Below are 24,648 nucleotides of genomic sequence, written 5' to 3'. Positions count from 1 at the left end.
AAATAAATAACAGATGGGGTTCAAAGGGGAGGAGGGGCATTAACAGAAGTTAGAGAAGTCAATGTTCTTGCCGTCAGGTTGAAGGCTACCCAGATGCAATGTAAGGTGTTGTTCCTCCAACCTGAGTGTGGCTCGTGATAGCACATGCCTTCTAATCCAGGCAGCATCCTGGTAAAACTCTTCTGCACCCTCTCCAAGGCCTCACCATCCTCCCTATAAGGGGGCGACCTAAACTGTATGCAGAATTCTGGATGCAACCTGACTAGAGTTTTATAAAGCTACAATAGAACTTCCTGCCTTTTGAACTCAGTGTCTCAACTAATAAAGGCAAGCATGCCATATGCCTTCTTAACGACTCCATCAGCCTGTGCTGCTACTTTCAAGAAACTATGAACTTGGACCCAAAATCTCTCTGCTCATCAATACTGTTAAGGGTCTTGCTCTTAATAGTGTACAGGTTTGCCCCGCCATCCGAAGGTAGAGCGTTCCTATGAAACGGTTCCTTAGCCGAAATGTCGTAAAGCGAAAAAGCAATTATCATTTATTTATATGGGAAAATTTTGTGAGCGTTCGCGGACCCAAAAATAACCTACCAAATCATGCCAAATAACACATAAAACCTAAAACAACAGTAACATATAGTAAAAGCAGGAATGATATGATAAATACACAGCCTATATAAAGTAGAAATACTGTTCCACAATCATTACTGCACTGTTCTCCGTAGCGAAAATCTCACACAAGCGCTGTTGGCAAAAACACAGCGCAAGCGCACTCCAGTAACCTTTAAGCTATGAAGCTGCCAAATCATACCAAATAACATGTAAAAATACACAGCCTATATAAAGTAGAAATAACGTATGTACAGTGTAGTATCACTTACGGGAATCGGAAGACAGCGCTGAGCACACTGATGATGGTGTGTTAGGCTGAGTCGTCGCAAGCTGGGGTGGTGCAGTGGCCCCCACCCTCCGGGCCACCCACCGATACTGATCTGCGAAGCATGCAGGGGTTCAGCGGTAGCCGGGAGGCACACAGCACATCTTTAAGAAAAAAGCCGAAACAAACATGCTAATTAATTAGGTGCAAACAACAGGAATTCTGCAGATGCTGGAAATTCAAGCAACATACATCAAAGTTGCTGGTGAACGCAGCAGGCCAGGCAGCATCTATAGGAAGGGTCTCGGCCTGAAACGTTGACTGCGCCTCTTCCTATAGATGCTGCCTGGCCTGCTGCGTTCACCAGCAACTTTAATTAATTAGGTGCTGCCCGGCATGTAGTTGTCGGTCCAGATCAGTGCCAACTTCCGATTGCGTCGTCTCTGATCTGGACCGACAATTACATGTCGGGTGGCACCTAACTAATTAGCATGTTTATTTCAGCTTTTTTCTTAAAGATGTGCTGTGTCCCTCCCGGCTACCGCTGCATTGTCTGCGAATTGGTATCTGTCCGTGGCCTGGGGTTGGGGTGGTGGGACACTGGGGTGTCATCTTGTCGTCTGTTTCCATTAGGGCAGGCAGGTCATCTTCTATCTCTGCCCGCCTCGATGTCGAAGGTCGAGGTTTGTCATCTGCTGTGGCTGATGTGGAAGGCTTGCTTGACTGCTGAGCCTTGCGCATTTTTCTATCACGCAGTTCTTTGTAAGGACTCAAACCATCTTGCAAATATCCCCTAAACCTACGTACCCTTTCAAAATTAAAGTTGTACTTTATCATTGCAGCAAAAATCTCATGCAGTTGCTTCACGTTCAGTTCGCTACTGCATTTGGTTTTGATTGTTATCCTTTTTTCTTCCAATTGCATCAGCTCTTCATCTATCAGATCTTGGTCATGGGATGCCAAAACCTCTTCACCATCATGTTTGTCGGCTTCCACAAGCCAAACTCACTTTCTCCTTACTTCATTCGCCATGATCGAAATGCTTAATTATGTCTAGTTTTACGCTAAGTGTAACACCCTTACGAGCTCTTTTAGGCTTTATCGATACCATAGAACTCATCTTGCAAACGACTGCTCACAGGCACGTGTTTAAGCAATGCCGGTGAGAACGCAGTTCCGAATCTTGGGAGAGCGGCTGCTTGGGGCGCGCGCTGCTTTTTTATCGTAACAGTGAAAACACCTTCTGAAAGCGACAACAGGGTACTAATGTAGGTCTTTCGTAACAGTGAGGTTTCGTAAAGCGAAAGTTCGAAAAGCGGGAGACACCTGTACCGACATTTGACCTACCAAGCTGCATTTGTCCGGGTTAAACTCAATCTGCCATTTCTCTGCTTATATCTGTAACTGGTCTGTATCCCACTATATTCTTTGCTAGTCTTCTATGCTATCCACAACACCGCCAACCTCTGTATCATCTACAGACTTACTGACCCACCCATCTACAAGTTCATCCAGGTCACTTATATAACATTACAAACACCAGAGGTTCCAGTATAGATCCCTGTTGGACACCACTAGTCACAGACTTACAGCTGGAATAAGTTCCTTTGACCACTACCTTCTGTCTTCTATGTGCAACCCAGTACTGAATCCAAATGGCCAATCACCATGGATCCTATGCATGTTAATCTTCTGGATGAGCCTCTCATGAGGGACCTAGTCAAACACCTTAGTACAATCCACGCAAACATCCACCGCTCTAACTTCATCAATCACCCTTGTCACCTCGTCCAAAAAATAAGTCAATTTAGTAAGACATGACTTGTCCCGCACAAAGCCATGCTGACTCTCCCTAATTAGGCCATGGTTTTCCAATTGCTCATAAATCCTAAACCTAAGAATTCTCTCCACTAACTTCCTTATCTGTGGCATGAGATTCACCAGTCTATAGTTTCCATGATTAACCCTGGTTTCCTTTTGGATTACTTGAACAATATTAGCTACTCAATAGTCCACTGGGACATCGCATGTGTCTAGAGTGGACATGAAGATATTGGTTACGGCCTCAGTAATCTGAACCCTTGCCTCTCGCAATAACCTGGGGTATGTCCCATCAGGCCATGGGGATTTATCCACCTTAATGCTCCTTATTGATCCTATACTACCTCCTCCTTTACCTCGAAATGTCTAAGCATATCAATACACTCGGCACTGATCTCCTTATCCTCCGTGTTCTCTCTGGTAAATACTAATGTAAAGGATTTTTATGTCACTTGACTACATTTCACAATATATGTATTTTTTATTTACAAGTTTTTGTTGTTTTTCCATTTAACTCTGGTCAGCTTTGGAAGAGACATTTTAAATCAGCTGGAATTTATATAATCCATTTTTTTTGTTTTATCCAAAAGGAGAAAAAGCTCATCAATGTGAAGAATGTGGAAAGTGTTTTGGTCGTAGGGATCATCTCAGTGTTCATTACAGAAGTGTTCACTTGGGAGAAAAAGTCTGGCAGAAGTAAGTAAAACACCTGCAGAATTTGAAATTTAAATAATCATATTTGAAGTTTATGGGGAAAGAAATCTTGCGATATTTTAAATAAAATTAAAATAATTATGCAATTTCTTTAAAATCACATGTTCCTTTCATACTTTTCCCTTAAGTTTCTTTTCCCTCATTTTATTTTATCCTGTTTTTCAATCTGCTGTTGTCAACTTCAATTTCTAAAATGCCTGAATGGTACCTTTTAATGTTCTTACCCTCATTGGATCTTAGACATTTATTCACCTGTTGGGCCCGAGTGGAACGGTGACCATAGATGAAAGCTTCAAGCCTGTATATACCTTGAAATTTAAAAACAGATTAATTTACCAAAAAGGTAGCTTTGCAACTCACCTTGAAGGTCATTTTGCAAACTTCCAACAAATTATTTTGAGCAATGGAAGGAGCTGAATCCCACTTGTGGTCGGCTGTAGTGTCACCGAGAGATGCGGCATAGAAAGAGGCACTTTGGCCCGCTGTCCACACTGACTATCAACCACCCATTCACATTAATCCTATTTTTTTATTCTCTACTCATTTTTATCAACTACTCCCAGATTCTACCACTCACCTAAATACTTCATATAATTACAGTCGCCTATTAACTTGCCAACTACATTTGGTGGATGTGGAGGAAACCCCCATGGTCACAGGGACAATATGCAAACTCCATAGATGGCGCCCAGTGTCAGGATTGAACTTGCATATCTGGCTGTGTGAGGCAGTGGCTCTGCTGGCTGTGCCACTGTGTCAGAGAGGGCATAGCAAGGCAAAAAGGGAACGTTTTGTAAGACAGAGGGCTTAGTATAGCAGAAACTGGAAAATATGTATAGTAAATCTAGGTGAGGATTTAAAAAGGAAATTAGGAAAATAGGGAGTATGAAAAAAAATTGGTAAATAAAATCAAAATATATTTTACAAGTACAATGTAGTGAGAGGATAACAAAGGAAAGGGTTGATGATTTTATGGACCAAAAAGACTTCCATGTATGGAGCCCAAGGATCTCAAAGAATATTTCACAGCTGTTTTCACCAAACTGGATGATGACACTAGTGTGGTTATTCAGATGGATGCAAATAAATTTATTGAATGGGATAATGTTCTTAAAGAAAAAGTATTAAGATCTTTAGCATCCTTGAATATGAATAAGTTGCCAGTCATGATTGAAATGCATCCCAGCTAATTAAAAGTTAGCAAGTGAAGAAAATGCTGAGGTTCAGACAATTATTTTGTCAACATGGAGGAGAGAGCGAGTTTGTAAATGTTGAGGGAGCAAAGGATGTTAGGAATGGTGAGGGTAGAGAGCCACGAATGGTGGGTGGGACAGGTGGCAGAGAAGGAGTGCCAGGGGCAAAGGGTGGCACAGGTGCAGACATACCCAGCCCTAGACACCAGGCAGGGTCATTTGATTACAAACATTTGGTTTATTCATCATTACAGAATGTCCCTCTGGTGCTTCCCGCTCCCTCCCCTCTCCCTTCCCCTTTTCCAAACATCATTCCCCTTTCCCTGTCCCCTTCCCACTCTCAGTCCACAATAGAGACCCATATTACTACCAGGTTTATCATCACTCACATAGGTCATGAAATTAGTTTCTTCGTGTGTGGCAGCAGTAAAGTAAAATACTTAAAATTACGCAAACAACAGGAATTCTGCAGATGCTGGAAATTCAAGCAACATACATCAAAGTTGCTGGTGAACGCAGCAGGCCAGGCAGCATCTATAGGAAGAGGCGCAGTCGACGTTTCAGGCCGAGACCCTTCGTCAGGACTAACTGAAGGAAGAGTGAGTAAGGGATTTGAAAGCTGGAGGGGGAGGGGGAGATGCAAAATGATAGGAGAAGACAGGAGGGGGAGAGATGGAGCCGAGAGCTGGACAGGTGATAGGCAGAAGGGGATACGAGAGGATCATGGGACAGGAGGTCCGGGAAGAAAGACGGCGGGGGGGGGTGACCCAGAGGATGGGCAAGAGGTATATTCAGAGGGACAGAGGGAGAAAAAGAAGAGTGAGAGAAAGAATGTGTGCATAAAAATGAGTAACAGATGGGGTACGAGGGGGAGGTGGGGCCTAGCGGAAGTTAGAGAAGTCAATGTTCATGCCATCAGGTTGGAGGCTACCCAGACGGAATATAAGGTGTTGTTCCTCCAACCTGAGTGTGGCTTCATCTTTACAGTAGAGGAGGCCGTGGATAGACATGTCAGAATGGGAATGGGATGTGGAATTAAAATGTGTGGCCACTGGGAGATCCTGCTTTCTCTGGCGGACAGAGCGTAGATGTTCAGCAAAGCGGTCTCCCAGTCTGTGTCGGGTCTCACCAATATATAAAAGGCCACATCGGGAGCACCGGACGCAGTATATCACCCCAGTCGACTCACAGGTGAAGTGATGCCTCACCTGGAAGGACTGTTTGGGGCCCTGAATGGTGGTAAGGGAGGAAGTGTAAGGGCATGTGTAGCACTTGTTCCGCTTACACGGGTAAGTGCCAGCAGGGAGATCAGTGGGGAGGGATGGGGGGGACGAATGGACAAGGAAGTTGTGTAGAGAGCGATCCCTGCGGAATGCAGAGAGAGGCGGGGAGGGAAAGATATGCTTAGTGGTGGGATCCCGTTGGAGGTGGCGGAAGTTACGGAGAATAATATGTTGGACCCGGAGGCTGGTGGGGTGGTAGGTGAGGACCAGGGGAACCCTATTCCTAGTGGGGTGGTGGGAGGATGGAGTGAGAGCAGATGTACGTGAAATGGGGGAGATGCGTTTAAGAGCAGAGTTGATAGTGGAGGAAGGGAAGCCCCTTTCTTTAAAAAATGAAGACATCTCCCTCGTCCTAGAATGAAAAGCCTCATCCTGAGAGCAGATGCGGCGGAGACGAAGGAATTGCGAGAAGGGGATGGCGTTTTTGCAAGAGACAGGGTGAGAAGAGGAATAGTCCAGATAGTTGTGAGAGTCAGTAGGCTTATAGTAGACATCAGTGGATAAGCTGTCTCCAGAGACAGAGACAGAAAGATCTAGAAAGGGGAGGGAGGTGTCAGAAATGGACCAGGTAAACTTGAGGGCAGGGTGAAAGTTGGAGGCAAAGTTAATAAAGTCAACGAGTTCTGCATGCATGCAGGAAGCAGCGCCAATGCAGTCGTCGATGTAGCGAAGGAAAAGTGGGGGACAGATACCAGAATAGGCACGGAACATAGATTAATCCAGACCTAATCAGTTCCCCTCTACCACCACTCTGCTCCGTCTAGCAGAATTAGTCCTTACTCTTAATAATTTCTCCTTTTGCTCCTCCCATTTCCTCCAAACTAAAGGTGTAGCTATGGGCACCCGTATGGGTCCTAGCTATGCCTGCCTTTTTGTTGGGTTTGTGGAACAATCTATGTTCCGTGCCTATTCTGGTATCTGTCCCCCACTTTTCCTTCGCTACATCGACGACTGCATTGGCGCTGCTTCCTGCATGCATGCAGAACTCGTTGACTTTATTAACTTTGCCTCCAACTTTCACCCTGCCCTCAAGTTTACCTGGTCCATTTCTGACACCTCCCTCCCCTTTCTAGATCTTTCTGTCTCTGTCTCTGGAGACAGCTTATCCACTGATGTCTACTATAAGCCTACTGACTCTCACAACTATCTGGACTATTCCTCTTCTCACCCTGTCTCTTGCAAAAACGCCATCTCCTTCTCGCAATTCCTCCGTCTCCGCCGCATCTGCTCTCAGGATGAGGCTTTTCATTCTAGGACGAGGGAGATGTCTTCATTTTTTAAAGAAAGGGGCTTCCCTTCCTCCACTATCAACTCTGCTCTTAAACGCATCTCCCCCATTTCACGTACATCTGCTCTCACTCCATCCTCCCACCACCCCACTAGGAATAGGGTTCCCCTGGTCCTCACCTACCACCCCACCAGCCTCCGGGTCCAACATATTATTCTCCGTAACTTCCGCCACCTCCAACGGGATCCCACCACTAAGCATATCTTTCCCTCCCCGCCTCTCTCTGCATTCCGCAGGGATCGCTCCCTACACAACTTCCTTGTCCATTCGTCCCCCCCATCCCTCCCCACTGATCTCCCTGCTGGCACTTATCCGTGTAAGCGGAACAAGTGCTACACATGCCCTTACACTTCCTCCCTTACCACCATTCAGGGCCCCAAACAGTCCTTCCAGGTGAGGCATCACTTCACCTGTGAGTCGACTGGGGTGATATACTGCGTCCGGTGCTCCCGATGTGGCCTTTTATATATTGGTGAGACCCGACACAGACTGGGAGACCGCTTTGCTGAACATCTACGCTCTGTCCGCCAGAGAAAGCAGGATCTCCCAGTGGCCACACATTTTAATTCCACATCCCATTCCCATTCTGACATGTCTATCCACGGCCTCCTCTACTGTAAAGATGAAGCCACACTCAGGTTGGAGGAACAACACCTTATATTCCGTCTGGGTAGCCTCCAACCTGATGGCATGAACATTGACTTCTCTAACTTCCGCTAGGCCCCACCTCCCCCTCGTACCCCATCTGTTACTCTTTTTAATGCACACATTCTTTCTCTCACTCTTCTTTTTCTCCCTCTGTCCCTCTGAATATACCTCTTGCCCATCCTCTGGGTCACCCCCCCCCGCCGTCTTTCTTCCCGGACCTCCTGTCCCATGATCCTCTCGTATCCCCTTCTGCCTATCACCTGTCCAGCTCTCGGCTCCATCCCTCCCCCTCCTGTCTTCTCCTATCATTTTGCATCTCCCCCTCCCCCTCCAGCTTTCAAATCCCTTACTCACTCTTCCTTCAGTTAGTCCTGACGAAGGGTCTCGGCCTGAAACGTCGACTGCGCCTCTTCCTATAGATGCTGCCTGGCCTGCTGCGTTCACCAGCAACTTTGATGTATGTTACTTAAAATTACTGTAGTTCTCAAAGATTGTAGCACTGTTAAATGGTGTAATGTTAAAAAGCAGGAAGAGATATATTAAATACAAGCCAATTAGTTTAACTTGTGTTGGTTAGATTAATGGTGTCAAATCTAAGGGTCATATAAGCCACTGTTCAGAGTGACACAGATGAATTAAAGATATCAGGCCGTGCTGCCAAATTGGGCAGAATTCTTTGAAGAGGTAACAAACAAGATCAATGATGGTGTAATGTTTGATGTAGTCTTTCAGGATTTCATTACACGTTTTTGACAAGGTTACACATGGCAGGTTGGGAAGGAGAAAACTAAAGGAGAGTGACAAATTGAATGTGAAATTGGTTTAATGGCCAAAAGCATGAGTAAATGATACTTCTGTGTCTGAAAGTTATTACCAGTGGAGCTGCATAATGTTCAGTGCTTAGTCTGTTATCTCTGTTACAAAGTAATAATTTGTGTTAAATGAAGGGAACATGTTAAAGAAGTTTGTAGGTAATACAAACTAGCAGAGAAAGTGACATTGAGGAGAAATGCTTTAAACTGCAAAAAAATTAGGATGATTTGGTCAGCAGATTTTAACTTCCCAATATTGACTCGGATAGAAACTGTCCTTGAGCCTGTGAAACAGGTTTTTAACTTTTGTATCTTCTATCATTGGAAGGGAAAGAGGAGAAAATGATTGGGGTGGGAGGAGTCATTGATTACGTTAGCTGCTTTCACTGACGCAGTGGGAAGTGTAGAGAGTAAATGGAAGAGAGTCTGGTTTTATGATAGACTGGGCTATGTTCACAACTCTGCAATTACTTGCTGTTTTGGGTAGAGCGGTTGCCACAACAAATTAGGATAGGATACCTTTTCTGGTGCATTAGTGAGGGTCATCAGTGTATGCCGAGCTTCATTAGCCTTCAGGAAGTAGAGGTGCTGCTGTACTGTTTTGGCAATAGTGACAATGTGGTTGGATTAGGACAAATAGTTGGTGATATTTACACCTGGGAACTTGAAGCTCTCAACTGATTTTACTTCAGTACTACTGATACAAAGGGAAGCACTTCCTGTGCAATGACCAGCTCTGTTGTTTTGCTGACATTAAGGAAAAGATGATTGTTTTGATACCATGCTACCAGGCCTCCCATCTCTGTTCCGTGTTCTGTTTGGTCGTTGTTTGAAGTACGGCCCCTGCAGTAGTGTAATTTGCAAACGTGTATATGAAACTAGAGCAGAATTTGGCCACAGTCGGGAATACAGGGAGCTGAGGATGCAGCCCTGTGGGACATAGGTGTTGAGTATAATCGTGCTGATTCAGGTTTGTTGGTCAGGAAGTCAAGGATCCAGCTGCAGAAGGAGGTGCTGTCCTACATCGAAGAATTTAGAAATGAGTTTGTTTTCAATTATGTATGAAGGTGACATTATAGACAAAATAAATAGGAGTCTGACATTGGTGTCTTTGTTATCCAGATATTCTAGAGTTGAATGTGGGGCCAGGGAATTTGCATCTATCATGGATTTGTTTTGATAGTGGGTGAATTCCACTATAGGCTGATGTTGTCTGGGAGGCTGGAGTTGATGTATGCCTCTCAAAGCACTGGGCAGTGGTCATGAAGGCATGTTATCGCCTTTTGCTTTGGCACTGGGATGACACTTGTGTTGAGTGTTTTTCTGGTTTCTGTCAGTGGAGGAAGAAAATAACATGCAAGATCAATAACTCTGCAGCATTGATACTGTTATGAAAACCATTTCAATAGTCTGTATTACAGTGGGTAAATATTAAAATTAGGAGTTTATTTGGATTAAACTTTGACTTAAGTTTTGCAGTATGAATAATGGCAACAAAAACTTCTAACATTTTTCCTTACCAATTATAGGTACAAAGCCACTCTTCACCAATGTGAAGTGTGCAAAAAAGAATTTAAAGGAAAATCAAGCTTGGACATGCATTTTAGGACACATTCAGGTATCCTGATAACATGCTTAACATGCTTGTGACAAATTGCATCTGTAGTTCATTTTACATCTATATATCTCTCCCTCCTTTTCTTTCTCTCTCTCCCTCTCTCTCCCTCTCTCTTTCTCCCTCTGTTCCCCCCCTTTTCTTTCTACCCCCTTTCTCTCTCTCTATTGATTTCATGAATCTTCTCATTAATTTCTCTGGTCTGTATTTGAGACTAGAGCCAAATTTTAATGGTTGTTCAATATCTATTTGCATTGTAGCATGGTGTTTGCATTACTTAATTATTATCTGGATGTAGGAATGCAAGTTTAAATTCTGTTGCAGCATATGAAAAATATAAATTGAATAAACTTGAACTTAAGAATCGAGCACCATTAATGGTAACCATGAAATTATCAGCATTTTTGAAAAGTTACAGATAGTGAAATATCAAATATTAATCTGTTTTTAAGCACAATTAATTTGTGTTTTAGCCTACTCAAAGGTGTAGCAGTGCTGTGAAAATCAATCTTTTGCATATTATTCTTCAAAGACATCTTAAGGACAAGATGAAGACAAGGGAAATCAACCATAGATCAGCATATATCTCTATCCTCACCAAATAAGAAACCCAATCCTGTAAATTGTTAAGAGGCATGTCCAACAAGCTAGCTGAGATAATATGACTTAAAAACCACATGCATCTCATTTTTAATTAGACTACTTCTGCAATGTAAGCTGAATTTATAGAATGAGAAAAACTTATGACTCTGAAAAAAATGTCTTTGGACTATCCCAATGTCCTCATAATTGCAAAAAAATCTAAATACACTTTTCAAAATAAGCTGGGCTCTGTTTCAACTGCTCTCTAGCAAATGAATTCCATGCACTAGGATGTACATAACTGCTTTCTTCATCCTCTTCTATCAATTTTTGACCATTTCAGTTTAATATCTTTGTAGCACTAAACATGAGTCAGAGAGACAATTACTTGCTCACATGCCATCTCAGAACTTTCCAAAAATCTCTGTTGTTTCTACTTCGGTTTCCTTGTTGCAACAGAAATACATCTACAATTTTAAATCTGTATTTGTATCCCATCATCTCATCTCCAGCAATAGATGGGTGAATGGAAATTTTAATGCACTTCATCTGTTTAATGCCCAAAATTACAAATAGTGCTTTTGGTCTGTTTGCAATTCCATGAAATTAATAGCAGAGGGCAATATCTATTTGCATCTTTACGGCTTTGATGTAATTTCATTGAGTGCTTACCCCCACACTTTTTCCCCCTCCCACAATGTATTATCATACTCTTTTGCATTAAGTGTAACTTGCCATTTCTGTATTTTTGCTCATCAGTTTCGTGTTGATGATTAATACTGAGTGTTTGACATCTAATTTTGTTGCAGCAATATTTGATAGGTATCATTATGCTGCTATATTTTCTGCTCCTCATGATAGCATATGGAACAGAAACAGGCTATTCATTCATTATTTTGGACTATATCTCAAAAGGATAAAGATTAACCTATTTTCCCTATACTTTTCATCTAACTTCATTATGGTTAAATGTTTATAGGATGTATGTTACCTTTGAAAATTATTATTAAGTGTGTTTCCTCAACCTCTTAAGATATTCTCCAGATTGTAACAACTTGCTGAATATTTTCAAAATGAAATTGGATTTTCCTTTTGGATCTTTGCCAGTTACCCAAGTCCTTAATGTCTGCTTACCACCCTCCTAACAGTGGTAATAATGTATTTTTGTTTATAGTATCAAAACTTGTCATAACTTTGAATTCCTTGATTTATTTCCCCCTTCATGGTCTCCAATTTAGGATAAACAGATCTAACTTCTCTAGCTTTCCCCCCTCCAGCTAAAGCTTCTCATTGCCAGTATGATGCTGATAGATTTGCTGTGATTTTACCATTGCTCTAAACTGACATTTTTCACAGTTCAATCTGCGAAATTTGAGATCTGTTCATATTCTATAATCCTGTAATGTGGAATAGGGTAAATCAGTATCGCAGGCACAAGCAGAACATAGTTTGATTTCATGGTGTGTGAAGCTGACCAAAAATAAGGTGTTTCATTTGATTTGAACACCTGTTTCATCCACAACGTGTGGCCTTTTGGAGGAACAAACAATTGCTCTTCTGGGATTCAGCTCCTAATATTTATCTTACAAACACAGACTTTGATTGTTTTCCTATGGAAATCTACATTATCTTTCCCTTTTCATTCAAAGGGTGATTTTAATATGTCCTTACAATTTTTCAAACAAACTAGGACATGCACTCACTCAAATAAACAGTGGAAAAAAATGGCAGGCCCAGTTATCAGTGAACAATGCTTCAGCCACTGTTTACTCACGCTGCAAACCAGAAAGAAAGTACGTTGTTTGGAATTTCAGTTTTTTTTGGAATGAAAGTTCCATTTAATGTCCACATGGAGTTAATCTTATATTTAATGGCCATATTGTGGAGGGTAGCTATCATAATTTGATATGTGGAGTAACCAACACAGACAAAAATCAAAAAGGAATACAGTGCTTGTTGAGGTTTAACTCTGGATTTACTGAGACCCATAATGGTTTCTTTAATCTGGATACTGTGGACTGTTAATAGGTTTCCTGGGAACTCTGTTTAACTGTCAGGTTAAATATGTTTAGAGTTGAGCAAAAACGATAAGATATTGTAGATAGTGGCAGTAATTTCTCCCACCATAGTGATATTTTTTAATTTTCTGGACATGCTGATTGTGTCCTCAAATTGATCAGCAAACCTGAAATGATTCCAGATTGTATACTTATTTGTAGACCATAACACATAGGAACAGATTTAGGCTATTCAGCCCATCAAGTCTGCTTTGCCATTCCATCATATTGATTTATTATCCCTTTTAACCCTACCCGCTGCTTTACCATTAACCTTTGATGCCCTTACTAATCAAGAAACTGTTGACCTCTGCTTTAAATATAACCGATGACTTGGCCTCCACAGCAATCTGTGGCAATGAATTCCACAGATTCACCACCTTCTGGTAAAGAAATTCCCATTCATCTGTGTTCTAAAGGATTGTCTTTTAATTCTGAGGCTGTGCCCTCTGATTCTTGACCTTTCAATATTCGATAGGTTTCAATGAGAATACCCCCTTGTTCTTTTAAACTCTAGTGAGCTCAGGCCCAGATCATCAAGAGCTTCTCATATGTACCTTCTAATTTCCTGCAATCATTCTCATGAACCTCTTCTGGACCCTCTCCAATGCCAGCACATCCTGAGTAGGCCCCAAAATGCTCTCAATACTCCAAGTATGGTCTGACCAATGCCTTATAAAACCTCACCATTACATTCTTGCTTTTATAGTCTAGCCCTCTCGAAATGAATGTCTTCCTTACTACTAACTCAACCTATAGGTTAACCTTTTGGGAATCATGCACGAGCACTCCTTTGCACCTCTGATTTCTGAATTTACTTTCCGTTTAGAAAGTAGTCTACACCTTTATTCCTTCTACCAAAGTGCATGACCATACACTACTTAGCATTGTATTTTATCTGCCACTTCATTGTACATTTTTCTTATCTCTCTCCTATCTGAACTGCCCACATGAATCCACTATTCCTCAGGATTTCAGATGTTGGCTAATCAATTTGGCAGATGCATTGCAGGGACTCCATGTGAACCATTTTCCAGACCAAGTCAAAGATGTATGAGCTGTATCTACACATTGACCATTTGTTTGTGGCGGTCTTGACAAGGGTCCTATGGGCTCTCAGTATTAATTCCTTATACTTTCAAGTGGAGCAGAATATTGATGCTGGGACTAAGTGTCTACATGCCTGCTTGAGAACCTCTTGGATCATACTTGTTGAATCCAAAACTCAAATTCTGAGAGAATCTAAAAATCTGAAAGGCATTTGAATGAGTATCATTGAATTTTATAAAACCAAGTCAGTAATACAGTGAATTCTGGTTAATTGGACCACGGGTTAATCAGAGCAGCAATTATTTCGGACAACACTTAAAGAACATAGCTGAGAAAATAGTCAAGAGTTCCCTTCATTTATTTGTGACACTATGCTGTTTAATTGGGACAAAAAGACTAATGCTGAACAGTTTCTAACTAATGTTAGTCATGTGCATTTGTGTGGCCTTTAGACACTACACCATGCTTAGAGCAAACAGTTTTTAAATAGTGTCAGTTGTTTGTGTTGAAAAGGCAGTAGATTTTTATTGCTGATAGGTGGCAAGAAATAAGCAGTATGACAATTCAGAACTGTTTTGCGCAACGCAGTTTCAAGCATTCAAGCTTGAGATGCCAGAAATGGCCGGGAGTGAAAGTGAAACAATTTCACTACTTCAACAAGTTTGAATTTGAAGGTATCAACAATCATCTTGAATGTCATAATGAAAATTAGTATTTGAAAGATGCAATTGTCGAAAGAATTGTATAAAGGTATTCACTTATCTCCACTGGGTGTCTATGCTGATTTTGTTCATTTGTAGCATACACTGAATGAATTCCTCTGTCGCTAACTATTAGGAACTAATACACAGTTTTGTATATTGTAGTAATATTGGTAGTGTTCTAATTTGTTTTGTATTTCATTTAAGTACATAATTTGTTATTCAATTGAATGGTAGTTTCTCTTTTTTATGCTTTTTTAACTGTTTCAATGAAACTTCAGTTAATTGAGGCAGCCACTTAATTGGGCCAAAATGTGCAGGTTCTGATGTGTCCCAGTTTAACTGAAATCCACGGTACAAGGTATGCATTTATAATTACCTTATGTTACTGATTGGATCCTGACAGATAACTGGTTTAAGAATGTGTGTAATTTTTTTTATTGTTTGTCAGATTTTCAAAAGTCATGGAGTCCCAAGTGTCCCTTTGCATCATAGCAATTTGAAAAATGCAGCTGTTAGCTGCTATTTCAGTAAAAATACTAAATTATTGGTATTTCATCTTCATTGTGTATTCCAGAGTTCCCTTTGCTTTTAAGCCCAGATCCTGCAACATAGATGAAGGAAATTTTAGGGATACTTGTTTTTGGTTTTAGAAAGTCTTAAACTTTGTTTTCATTCAATTATATTTATTAGTAATATTTTTATAAGGTAACACAAAATTTACAGTAAATTCTTTAAATTTAAAATTGAGTTGAAGTTATTTGGGCTTGATTACACAAAATTATTCCAGGTACCCTGTAATGCTATTGCTAAGATCTTTCCTGGGAAACCATTATGCTGAAAAGATTTGTGATGAAAATTGTTCTGAGCATATGATAACTTTATTTAAGCTCAAAACGAAACTTAGCTAAAATGTTTTTTTTACTACAGGTGAAAAGCCCTATAAATGTCAAGTTTGTAATCAAGCATTTCGTATTCAGAAGACTTTAACGAAACACATGGTTATTCATTCAGATGCCCGCCCCTTCAACTGTCATCATTGCAATGCAACATTCAAACGGAAAGACAAACTGAAGTATCATATGGATCATGTCCATGGCAATAAGCCTATAGAACAGCCAATAGTGGCGGTTTCCGAAGTGAAAATAGTATCTCAGGAGTTGCTGTATGCGCAAGATGGCAAAGTGTACCAAACAGATGCTAAATCCTATTTGCATCAAAATAAGGCTTACTCAACTGAGAACAAAACAGCAATTCAGAACATTCATGGAGATGTGACACTTGTACCAGTACGGATTGGTGCTGCCACAGTACAATCTGATGCTCCACAGCATACAGCAACTTTGGTTTCGCAACCTCATAACCTTCTTCAGTCCCAGCAGCCTCCTCAGCAAACTGATTTTCAAAGAGCTACAGACCTTGCTTTTCTGGAGAAATATACCCTTACACCACAACCTGCCAATATTGTGCATCCAGTTCGTGATGATCAAATGTTAGATCCTAGAGAGCCATCGTATCTTGGAACTTTACTTGGTCTTGACACAGGTACATCTGTGCAAAGTATTTCCAATGTAGAACATTAAGGGTAAGGAAAAGCACACTGTGAAGACTACAGTCTTACGTGGGAAAGTGGAACATTAACTTTTAATTCAAAATTAATCTAATATCAATTGTGAATCATGTTGGTCAATTGGTATAATTCACAGCAATATCTATGTTTTTATACTGTGGGAATGCCTATAATTAGGGATTAAAAATGGACATGTCATTTTGTATTTAATTATATCCTTCAGCCTATCATCCAGTTGATAATGGCTATTGTATATAACTGAAATCATGTCTCAACTCCAGTTTTACAATGACTTGAATGATTTTAAACTATTTAAATCCAAAGATAAATATTAAAACAATCATATTTATTGTTTGAACATAATAACCATGCTTATTAAAAGATGGAAAGAGCTTTAGGTTGTGTCATTTTTTTCCTACATGGTTATATTTTGTGCTTTTAAATTAACCATGGCAGCTTGAAATACCTGATGGATGTCTGATTCTTGAAGAAGCATTTCAATAAGAAATTAGTTTTAACAAAAAATTTGGACCCAAGACAACCTGCTTCATGTAGATGTTTTGATTATTTTGACAGGTGGAAAAAGATAGGTTCCCTTTGGTTCCATTGATTGAAAAATTGATATCAGTCCCATATCCTGAACATGAATTTGTTTGGGAAACTTGTATCCATTGAAATATCATGTTACCTGCCATGCAAAACCATTGGATATAAAGTATGTCGAAAACTAGTTGAGAAATATTTGATGAGTTCTATGATCTGGACTGTGATACAAGATTGATCTGGTGATGACTCTAAAGATGAACTTTTCTCTCCTCCTAAAAAAAATTTAATTTTTATAACTATGATACCAAATGTGGAAAATCCATTGTTAATCACACACAAGTCAAAGGTCCTGACAGTCTGCAGAAATATGGTTGGCTCTTTTAGGTTTACAAAGCTATCTGAAGTACCACTCAGACCGATGTCAGTTAAAGTGCAATCAGGGAATACTTTTGAGAAGTTACTTTGTCTACGCTGGTTGATCAATGCTGTCTACATATTCCAATCATGGGAGTTTTTCTTTTAATCTACTAGATTATCTACTAAGGAAAGACATATAAATGTGATGTTGATCAATATAATTTTCTTGTTTTCAAGGAATAGCTGAGAATTTATGGCAGTTGGAAGGTAGTGGACTGTTTTGTACGGATTAGATAAAAAATATTTCAGGAACATTAGTTATTAAATATTTAATAATTTGAAGTATCTGATTTTAGTATTTTACTTATTCATTCTCAATGAATAAATAATATTACAATGAATCCTGCGGTTTAACTTTTGGTTTAGTTTCTCTGCAACTAATTTTGAAAAAATTGCAAACTCAGTAGGATAACTAAACTTGTCATACAACATGAAAAATTATATATTTCTAAAAATATTTATTTATTTAGTGATATAGCATGGAACAGGTCCTCCTTGCCTTTTGAGTTGGGTTGCCAGTAACCCCCAATTTAACCCTAGCCTAATCATGGGACAATTTACAATGATCAATTAACCAGCTAACTGATTATGGGAGAAAACCAGAGCTCCTGGAGAAGACACACACATTCCGCAGGGAGGACATACAAACTCCTTACAGAGGATGCCAAGATTGAGCTCCAACTCCAGTTGTAATGACGTTGCACTAACCATACACTACCATGCCACACATTGGACAACTGCCTTGGAGAGTGCTTCCTAATATAAAATGGGTTCTGTCTGACTTAGATTGTTTCCTCTTCCTAACTTTTCTGAATTGTGATAGATTGGATATGGAAATACATTTATTTTCTATTTTGTAAATCTTTTCAAATCATTTGACACAGCTGAGCATGTTTTGTATTCTTGATTCATCTGGAAACCTGAGAGAATACCAGAGATATTCATTACCATAAGAATTTGCCAAATTTAAATGAAGATTGTGCCAAACTCAAAATTAAAGCCTGAACATTCAGAACTTTCAAAAAGTTGCCTGTAGGTTATTTTTAGAGGAAGATTTATTTTGTATACAACGTGCACTTTGCCTTGCTACTGTTGCCTATTGCATTGAGAAAGTAACAAGCATTGTGTGTGATTTTGGTCTTTGTACCTTGAAAGGTATTTGATTTGGAGTTGTTCACTGAGTCATTCCTGGTGTTATGGGGTTTCCTGTGAAGAGAGAGCAAATGAGTAATGCTTCTATTCATCAACCACTGGAAGAATAAGAGATGGCCTCATTAAAATAGAAAATTCTGAGAAGGATTGAAAAGTAAATGTAGACAAGCTGCTCCTTTGACAAAAGGGCACAATTTCAAGGAATGAGATTGGTCGTTTAAAAGAGATGGCAAGTTCTTTAAGTTAAAGCATTGTGAATCTTGGACTCTTCTTCCACAATGGGATGAAAATATAGTTATTGAGAATATTCAAGATGGAAGTAAAAGAGGGTTCTAAGATGCTAAAAAAAAAGTTGATATCAGTTGGGAAAAGTAGATGATAGATATAGGATAAGTTAGGCTCAGTGGGCTGGGTCGGTCTCTACTGCTTCTGTTTATCATTCATTGCAAAGCTTTATATACATGACAAAAATATATGGGTATCAGTACTTAACATATCTTAAAAGTGCAGTCATCCCAAATAAAGGTTAGTAAAGGTAAAAATCTGGCTGAATGAGCGATCTAGATCACTTAGAATTATTTGATATAGAGTTAGGAAGTATTTATTGCAATCCCATGACTGTACTTTGCCAAGTCTGATCACCTGGCCTGTACTACTCGTAGCATACAGCAAAGACTAAGGACTGCAAATGTACTGTATGTATGGTTGAGGAACATGGAGGAGCATTTTACTGGACTGCTTTGAATCAGTGGACTAGAGCATATTCAGGAATTCATCTTCGGATCTGAATAAATATGCCACAGTTGTCACTGAGACCTGTGTGGATGATTGTGCGTCTTTGGGAATATACCAGACACATCTAAACCAGAAGCCCTGGGTGATCCAGGAAATTCACTGTCCTCTCAGGGCTAGATCTCTGGGTCAAGACCAGTGTTTCAGAACTCTACAGGAAGTCCTGGTACGACCTAACAACGAAAATGGCAATTCCAAGTGAAGTTAGAGACATTAGCTGTGGCAGGGTTTGCATGCCATTATTTCCTATGAGATAAAACCTAAATGACTGCAACACTTCACTCCCAGATGAGCTCAATGCCTTTTATGCACACTTTGAAAGAGAGAGTAAATCTATGCCAGTGTGAATTCCTGCAGCATTTGACAAACCTATGAAATTTGTCTCAGAAGCTGACATCAGAATATCTTGAAAGAGGGTGACCCCTCAAAAGGTGTCAGGTCCCATGCGTGGCAGGGCACTGAAAACCCAGTCTGAAGCAACTGGCTCAAATGTTCAAGAACGTCTTCAAACTCTCATTGCTGCAGTCGAAGGCTCTAACCTGCTTCAAAAGAGCATTAATCATATTGATGCCCAAAAACCACAGGGTGAGCTGCCTCAATAACTATCAACCAGTAGTGCTCACTCCTACAGGGATGAAGTGATTTGAGAAGTTGGTCATGGCTGGATTTAACTCATGCCTGAGCAATGACCTGCTATAACTTGCCTGCAGCCACAACAGGCCTACTGCAGATGCAATCTCACCAGACGGAGGTACCAGAGCCTTAGGATGCACATTCAATGTTTTAGGAACAGCTTCTTCTCCACTATAAACCATGGACCATGAACATTACCTCAATATTTTGTCTTATTTTTGCACTCTTTATATTATTTTTCTTTTTCTTTTGTAACTTATACTATTTTTATGTATTGCACTGCACTACAGCAAGTTTCATGTTAATGAGAATAAACCCATTTCTGATTTAAGAGCCATTTAATACATGACATTTCCAATAATTTTTGGACTACTTTATCTGGGAAAAGTAAAGGTGAGTTTTAAAATTAAGTGATACCATTATTTGGATAGGAAAAATGTTACAAGTATGGAGAATACTGGAGATTGCTCAAGTAAAGAGAATAAGTTTTTGTCAGCATGCATAGTATTGTATCAAGTATCTCACACCGGTGTAATATTTCATTTAATGTAAGTATTTCATTGATCCACTGTAATCTGGAATAAAATGGTGTTTCTTCTAATTATTACTCACCATATACTTGCAATTACTGAAAAGAGGGTCTGTTAGTTTGTAATCCACATTATCGGCATCTCGGTGTCTTGTTTCTTGAAGGCCAGATAACAAAAAAAGTCTCCACTATGGTATAGACCAGAAATTCAGTTTGGCTGATAAGGAGTACTTATTCATGTTCTGATGGAATGGGAAATTTAAAACCCTTACCAAACCATGGTTACAGTTATTGAGAAAGGAAATAGCTAATTTTGATAAAGGCTTTGAGAAAATGACTTTTGCAGTTACATTATTTACTAGTTTTTATTGCTATAACTTCTTTTGCAGGAGTTAGGTACTTAATTAATGTAATTCATTGTGTAAAGCTTTTATCCTGGGAATATGAACAATTCTGTGCAAATCACCATGACTCTTTTGAAAGCACAATAATAACTATCACCTTTCAAAGTTCAAAATAAATTTGTCAAAGTACACCATATATTAGCTTGAGATATGTTTTCTTGCAGACATTCACAGTTGAACAGAGAAATACAATAGAATTAATGAAAAAATACATAAGGACTGATAAACAACCAATGCGCAAAATAAGACAAAATGTGCAGATAAAAATAATAAATAATGCTGAGAACATGAGTTGTAGACTTGTTGAAAGGGAATTCATAGCTTGTGGAATAAGTTCAGAGTTGAGGTGAGTCAAGTCGTCCATGCTGGTTCAGGAGCCTGATGGTTGAAGGGTAATAACTGTTTCTGAAGACAAGAAACCCTGTAGATGGTGGAAATCCAGAGTAACACACACAAAATGCTGGAGGAACTCAGCTGGTCAGGCAGCATCTATGGAAAAGAATAACCAGTTGACGTTTTAGACTGAGATGCTTCATCAGAACGTTTCTTGAATCTGGGAGTGCGGGACTAAGGCCCTTGTACTTTCTTCCTGATGGCAGCAGTGAGACAGGATATGTCTATTAACCCATAATTGACATTTTGCCTGAAAAATTCATTTCATGCTTATTTCTCTGCATTCAGTGAGCAGTAACTCAAAAACACACTGAATGGTACAGTGAATTTTCTGGTGAACTCAAAACATATATAAGCTGAGCCCATGTTCTCATGAGTGGATGCAATAAAAAGTTTATTAGATGTTCTGATCGTTTGTATTTGTTTGAGAAACATTTACCAGTTCTTTTTGTACAATAAGCACCAAATATCCATAGACTAAACCACAGAATGCCAGTTGGCACTTTTATTTCTGTGGTCGGTTTTGTTTTAAGGCTCATTCAACTTGGTTCCAGATGTTTTTATTCACCACATACATGTGAATTTAATATGTTACCATTTTTTTATTTTCATAAATAAGTAAATTATCATGGATTAATCAAAATTATAAGATACCTCCAACACGATATTTTCTCTAGCCAGTTCTTTGCTTTTCGTGTTCTCGATATTTATTTATTTAATTAGTATTTGCACAGTTTGTGTCTCTTGCAGACTGATCGAACGCCCAGTTTAGTGCGGTCTTTCATTGATTCTATTATAGTTATTATTCTATTATGTATTTATTGAGTACGCCCGCAAGAAAATGAATCTTGGGGTTGTTTCTGGTGACATATATATACTTTGATAATAGATTTACTTTGAACTTTATGCCACTTACAACCAGCATCCCAGAGCCTTCCATGTCACTGAACTGAACCAGCTCCATAAAGCTTGTGCCGCAGGGACCAGAGTCAGTGTCACCCCTCGTGAACCCTTTCCATTACTTACAAGGCCAAGCAAGGAGTGCGCCGGCATATCTGCTGAAGCTACTGTAATAATTTTAAAAAGCCCAAACCAACCAGCTTGAAAGACTGGATTTTGATGAACTCGTATTGCAAACCGGATTATTACAATTACATTTGTTAAATCTTGTCCTTTGCATGTTGTGAGGCTCTTAAAATTACACCTTCCCCTCCCTGCGCTGTGCAGTATTCACAGGATCCTACACTGTAGAACATTGCAGCTCATATCTCTGGAACAGGAGCAGTTAATTGTACCTACCAACGCCATCTAAATACAAATATATTATTTCTTCAGCTTGGACTTCCCTTCCAGTAGCGCTGACATTACCGACACGCATGAACTGGAGCGGTTTAGGAAAATTTCCGAGTGTGTATAGCACGATCACAGGAGACACCTACGTCAGCGAATAAAAACGTGAACTGGTATGGATTCGAGCTCCGTTCCTCCCTCCACAGATGCCCCTTGAAGCAGCGCATTTTCAGCAATGTTATGCCTTATTTAACCTTTGCCCGTCGTACTTAGAAAATGAAATAACTAACACACATCATTTGTCGTTTGCATTTCATTTCACAACAGTATAGCGTGTTTTCGGCTAAACTAGTTCTTGTTATTGGGGATTATGATTAACCTATTAGGACAATCGCCCCTTAAAAATAATACACCACCAAATTCAACAATTAGAGTTGACACAGCAGTGATCATTTTGTCCTCCATGCACCCGCCAGGGCGACCCTCCCCCTTGCACCGCCGGATGCCAGGGTTCCGCAGAAACACGATTTAAATCCACTCGATGCCTTGAGCTTTTGAAAAATAATATTTTGGATGTGCCGCCTCCGATTGGTCGCCCGTGGAATACGCGGTGCCGATTGGGCGACGCTGTCGGAGGTCGCGTTGGGGAGGGAGAGGAGGAGTGGGCACGTCTTGGAGGATCCTCGTCGCCATTGGCTATTGTTTCTCGGCGTCTGATTGGAGACGTGCGTGGCGGATGGCGGCGGGCGATTGGCTGCAGCTGGAAGTTTGAACTGAGCGGAGGGCGGCGGTGAGGTGAGACCGAGTGGTTTGGAGCGGTGGCGGCGGAGCTTTAGCCGCATCGGATGGATTCGCTTGTTCAAAGTCCCGTTGCGGCAGGGGGGCCGAGGCGACAGCCTTACCGCGGGTCCCAGGAGGAGGACGATGTCCCCGTCCTCACACTTACTCACTTTGCCCGGACTCCATTCGTCTGCTTCAAGACGGTGAGGACAGGTTATGCCAAGACCGAGCGGTTGGCCGTGGAAAATCCTGAGAGTGTACCAGTCCTGGTGACGGTGGACAAGTTCCCTAGCTCCAAGGGCTTTGCAGTGAATGAACGGGAGTTTGTGATCGAGGTAAGGATGGCCCTCTCTTCGGCTGGGGACACGAGTCAGTCATACAGCACGGAAAAGGGGCAATCTATCCAATTGGTCCATGCATCTGCACTTGTCCCATTTGCCCGTGTTTGTTCCATATCTCTCGAAACCTCTCCCAATCATATACCAGTTTAGTGTCTTTTAAACGTTTTACTTGTACCTGATTCAATCACTTGTGATTTAGAGCGGAGATTTCCTCCATCTGAAAATCGGGAATCCCAAAGCCAACATTATCTTTACCTCCAAAATGTAATGTGTCTGAACTACAGTATCTTCTCCATCACTCTCCCTGGCCATCTTCAGACAGACCTGCTTGTTTACATCATGTCCACCCTGAGATGGGTTCTGGACTTCATCTCCCGGCTGTCATCAAGTTTGGATATATCCTCTTTGGCAATGTCCTTTGCCCAGCCATCCCGACGACGGTATTTTTTGCCGTTTCAAGCTCATCCTCGATTTAGAGATCCCTATTTGCTGGTCTAAATGTAATACTCCATTGCGTTCCTGATTGGTCTGCCCGTGCTATGGCACCAAGTCACACTCACCATCACCTATGTGTTTGATAATCCATCAAAGAGTTGGTTAACCAAGGCTCCAGCCGTCTCTGTACAGATCTATAATTCTTTGAGCTTTTTGCATTATAATTGTCATTATCTTTAAATTAAAATGTCGAATCGGATGTAATGCCTGGAGTTCGTAATCTGTGTTTAAACTTTGTTTGAATATTCCACGAGTAAAATGCCTTTAATGCTAAATGAAACTATGCATTTAAAGGTATGGTGTGGAAGTTACTAACGACAGCATTTCCAATATCTGTACGATAGTAATCCAGAGAAGGATCTTAAAGGGAGCCACTTAATTGATGTCCTTTCCTCCACTCAAAGTTTACTCTCTCCGTCACCAATAGTGGTCCAATCTACAAAGTAGGGTGCAATATCATGCACTTTCCTGGCAAGACAGGAGGTTAAATGTGGTGGGTGTAAACTAGGGTTTCCCAGCGAAACCCTTGGTTAATGGTAGGGGTTCATGGCATATAAAAAGTTTGGGAACCCCTGGTGTGAGGGAAGGGCTCTCACACTCAAACCATCAAGATATATTGCCATTCTTCTCTGGTGACTGGATTTAAATTCTGGAACACTTCAT

At 40.5% G+C, this 24,648-nt stretch overlaps 2 protein-coding genes across 3 annotated transcripts in view; both read left to right on the top strand.

Annotated features, from left to right (window-relative positions):
• Window positions 1-17,562, top strand: part of LOC134354711 (zinc finger and BTB domain-containing protein 41-like) — a 54,222-nt gene extending 36,660 nt beyond the window's left edge. For both annotated transcript variants that reach the window (XM_063063860.1, XM_063063859.1), the window contains exons 9-11: window positions 3,291-3,396; window positions 10,168-10,256; window positions 15,574-17,562. In XM_063063860.1, the coding sequence (XP_062919930.1) occupies window positions 3,291-3,396; window positions 10,168-10,256; window positions 15,574-16,226 (848 nt within the window). In that variant the 3' untranslated portion in view covers window positions 16,227-17,562. The remainder of the gene's footprint in view (window positions 1-3,290; window positions 3,397-10,167; window positions 10,257-15,573) is intronic.
• A 5,603-nt stretch (window positions 17,563-23,165) lies between these two features.
• Window positions 23,166-24,648, top strand: part of aspm (assembly factor for spindle microtubules) — a 67,340-nt gene continuing 65,857 nt past the window's right edge. The window contains exon 1 of the mRNA XM_063063858.1: window positions 23,166-23,484. Within this exon, the coding sequence (XP_062919928.1) occupies window positions 23,215-23,484 (270 nt within the window). The 5' untranslated portion in view covers window positions 23,166-23,214. The remainder of the gene's footprint in view (window positions 23,485-24,648) is intronic.

This window comes from Mobula hypostoma, chromosome 12, assembly GCF_963921235.1.
Source record: "Mobula hypostoma chromosome 12, sMobHyp1.1, whole genome shotgun sequence".
In the NCBI taxonomy this organism is placed as follows: Eukaryota; Metazoa; Chordata; class Chondrichthyes; order Myliobatiformes; family Myliobatidae; genus Mobula; species Mobula hypostoma.
This window is presented reverse-complemented; position numbering and strand designations above follow the sequence as displayed.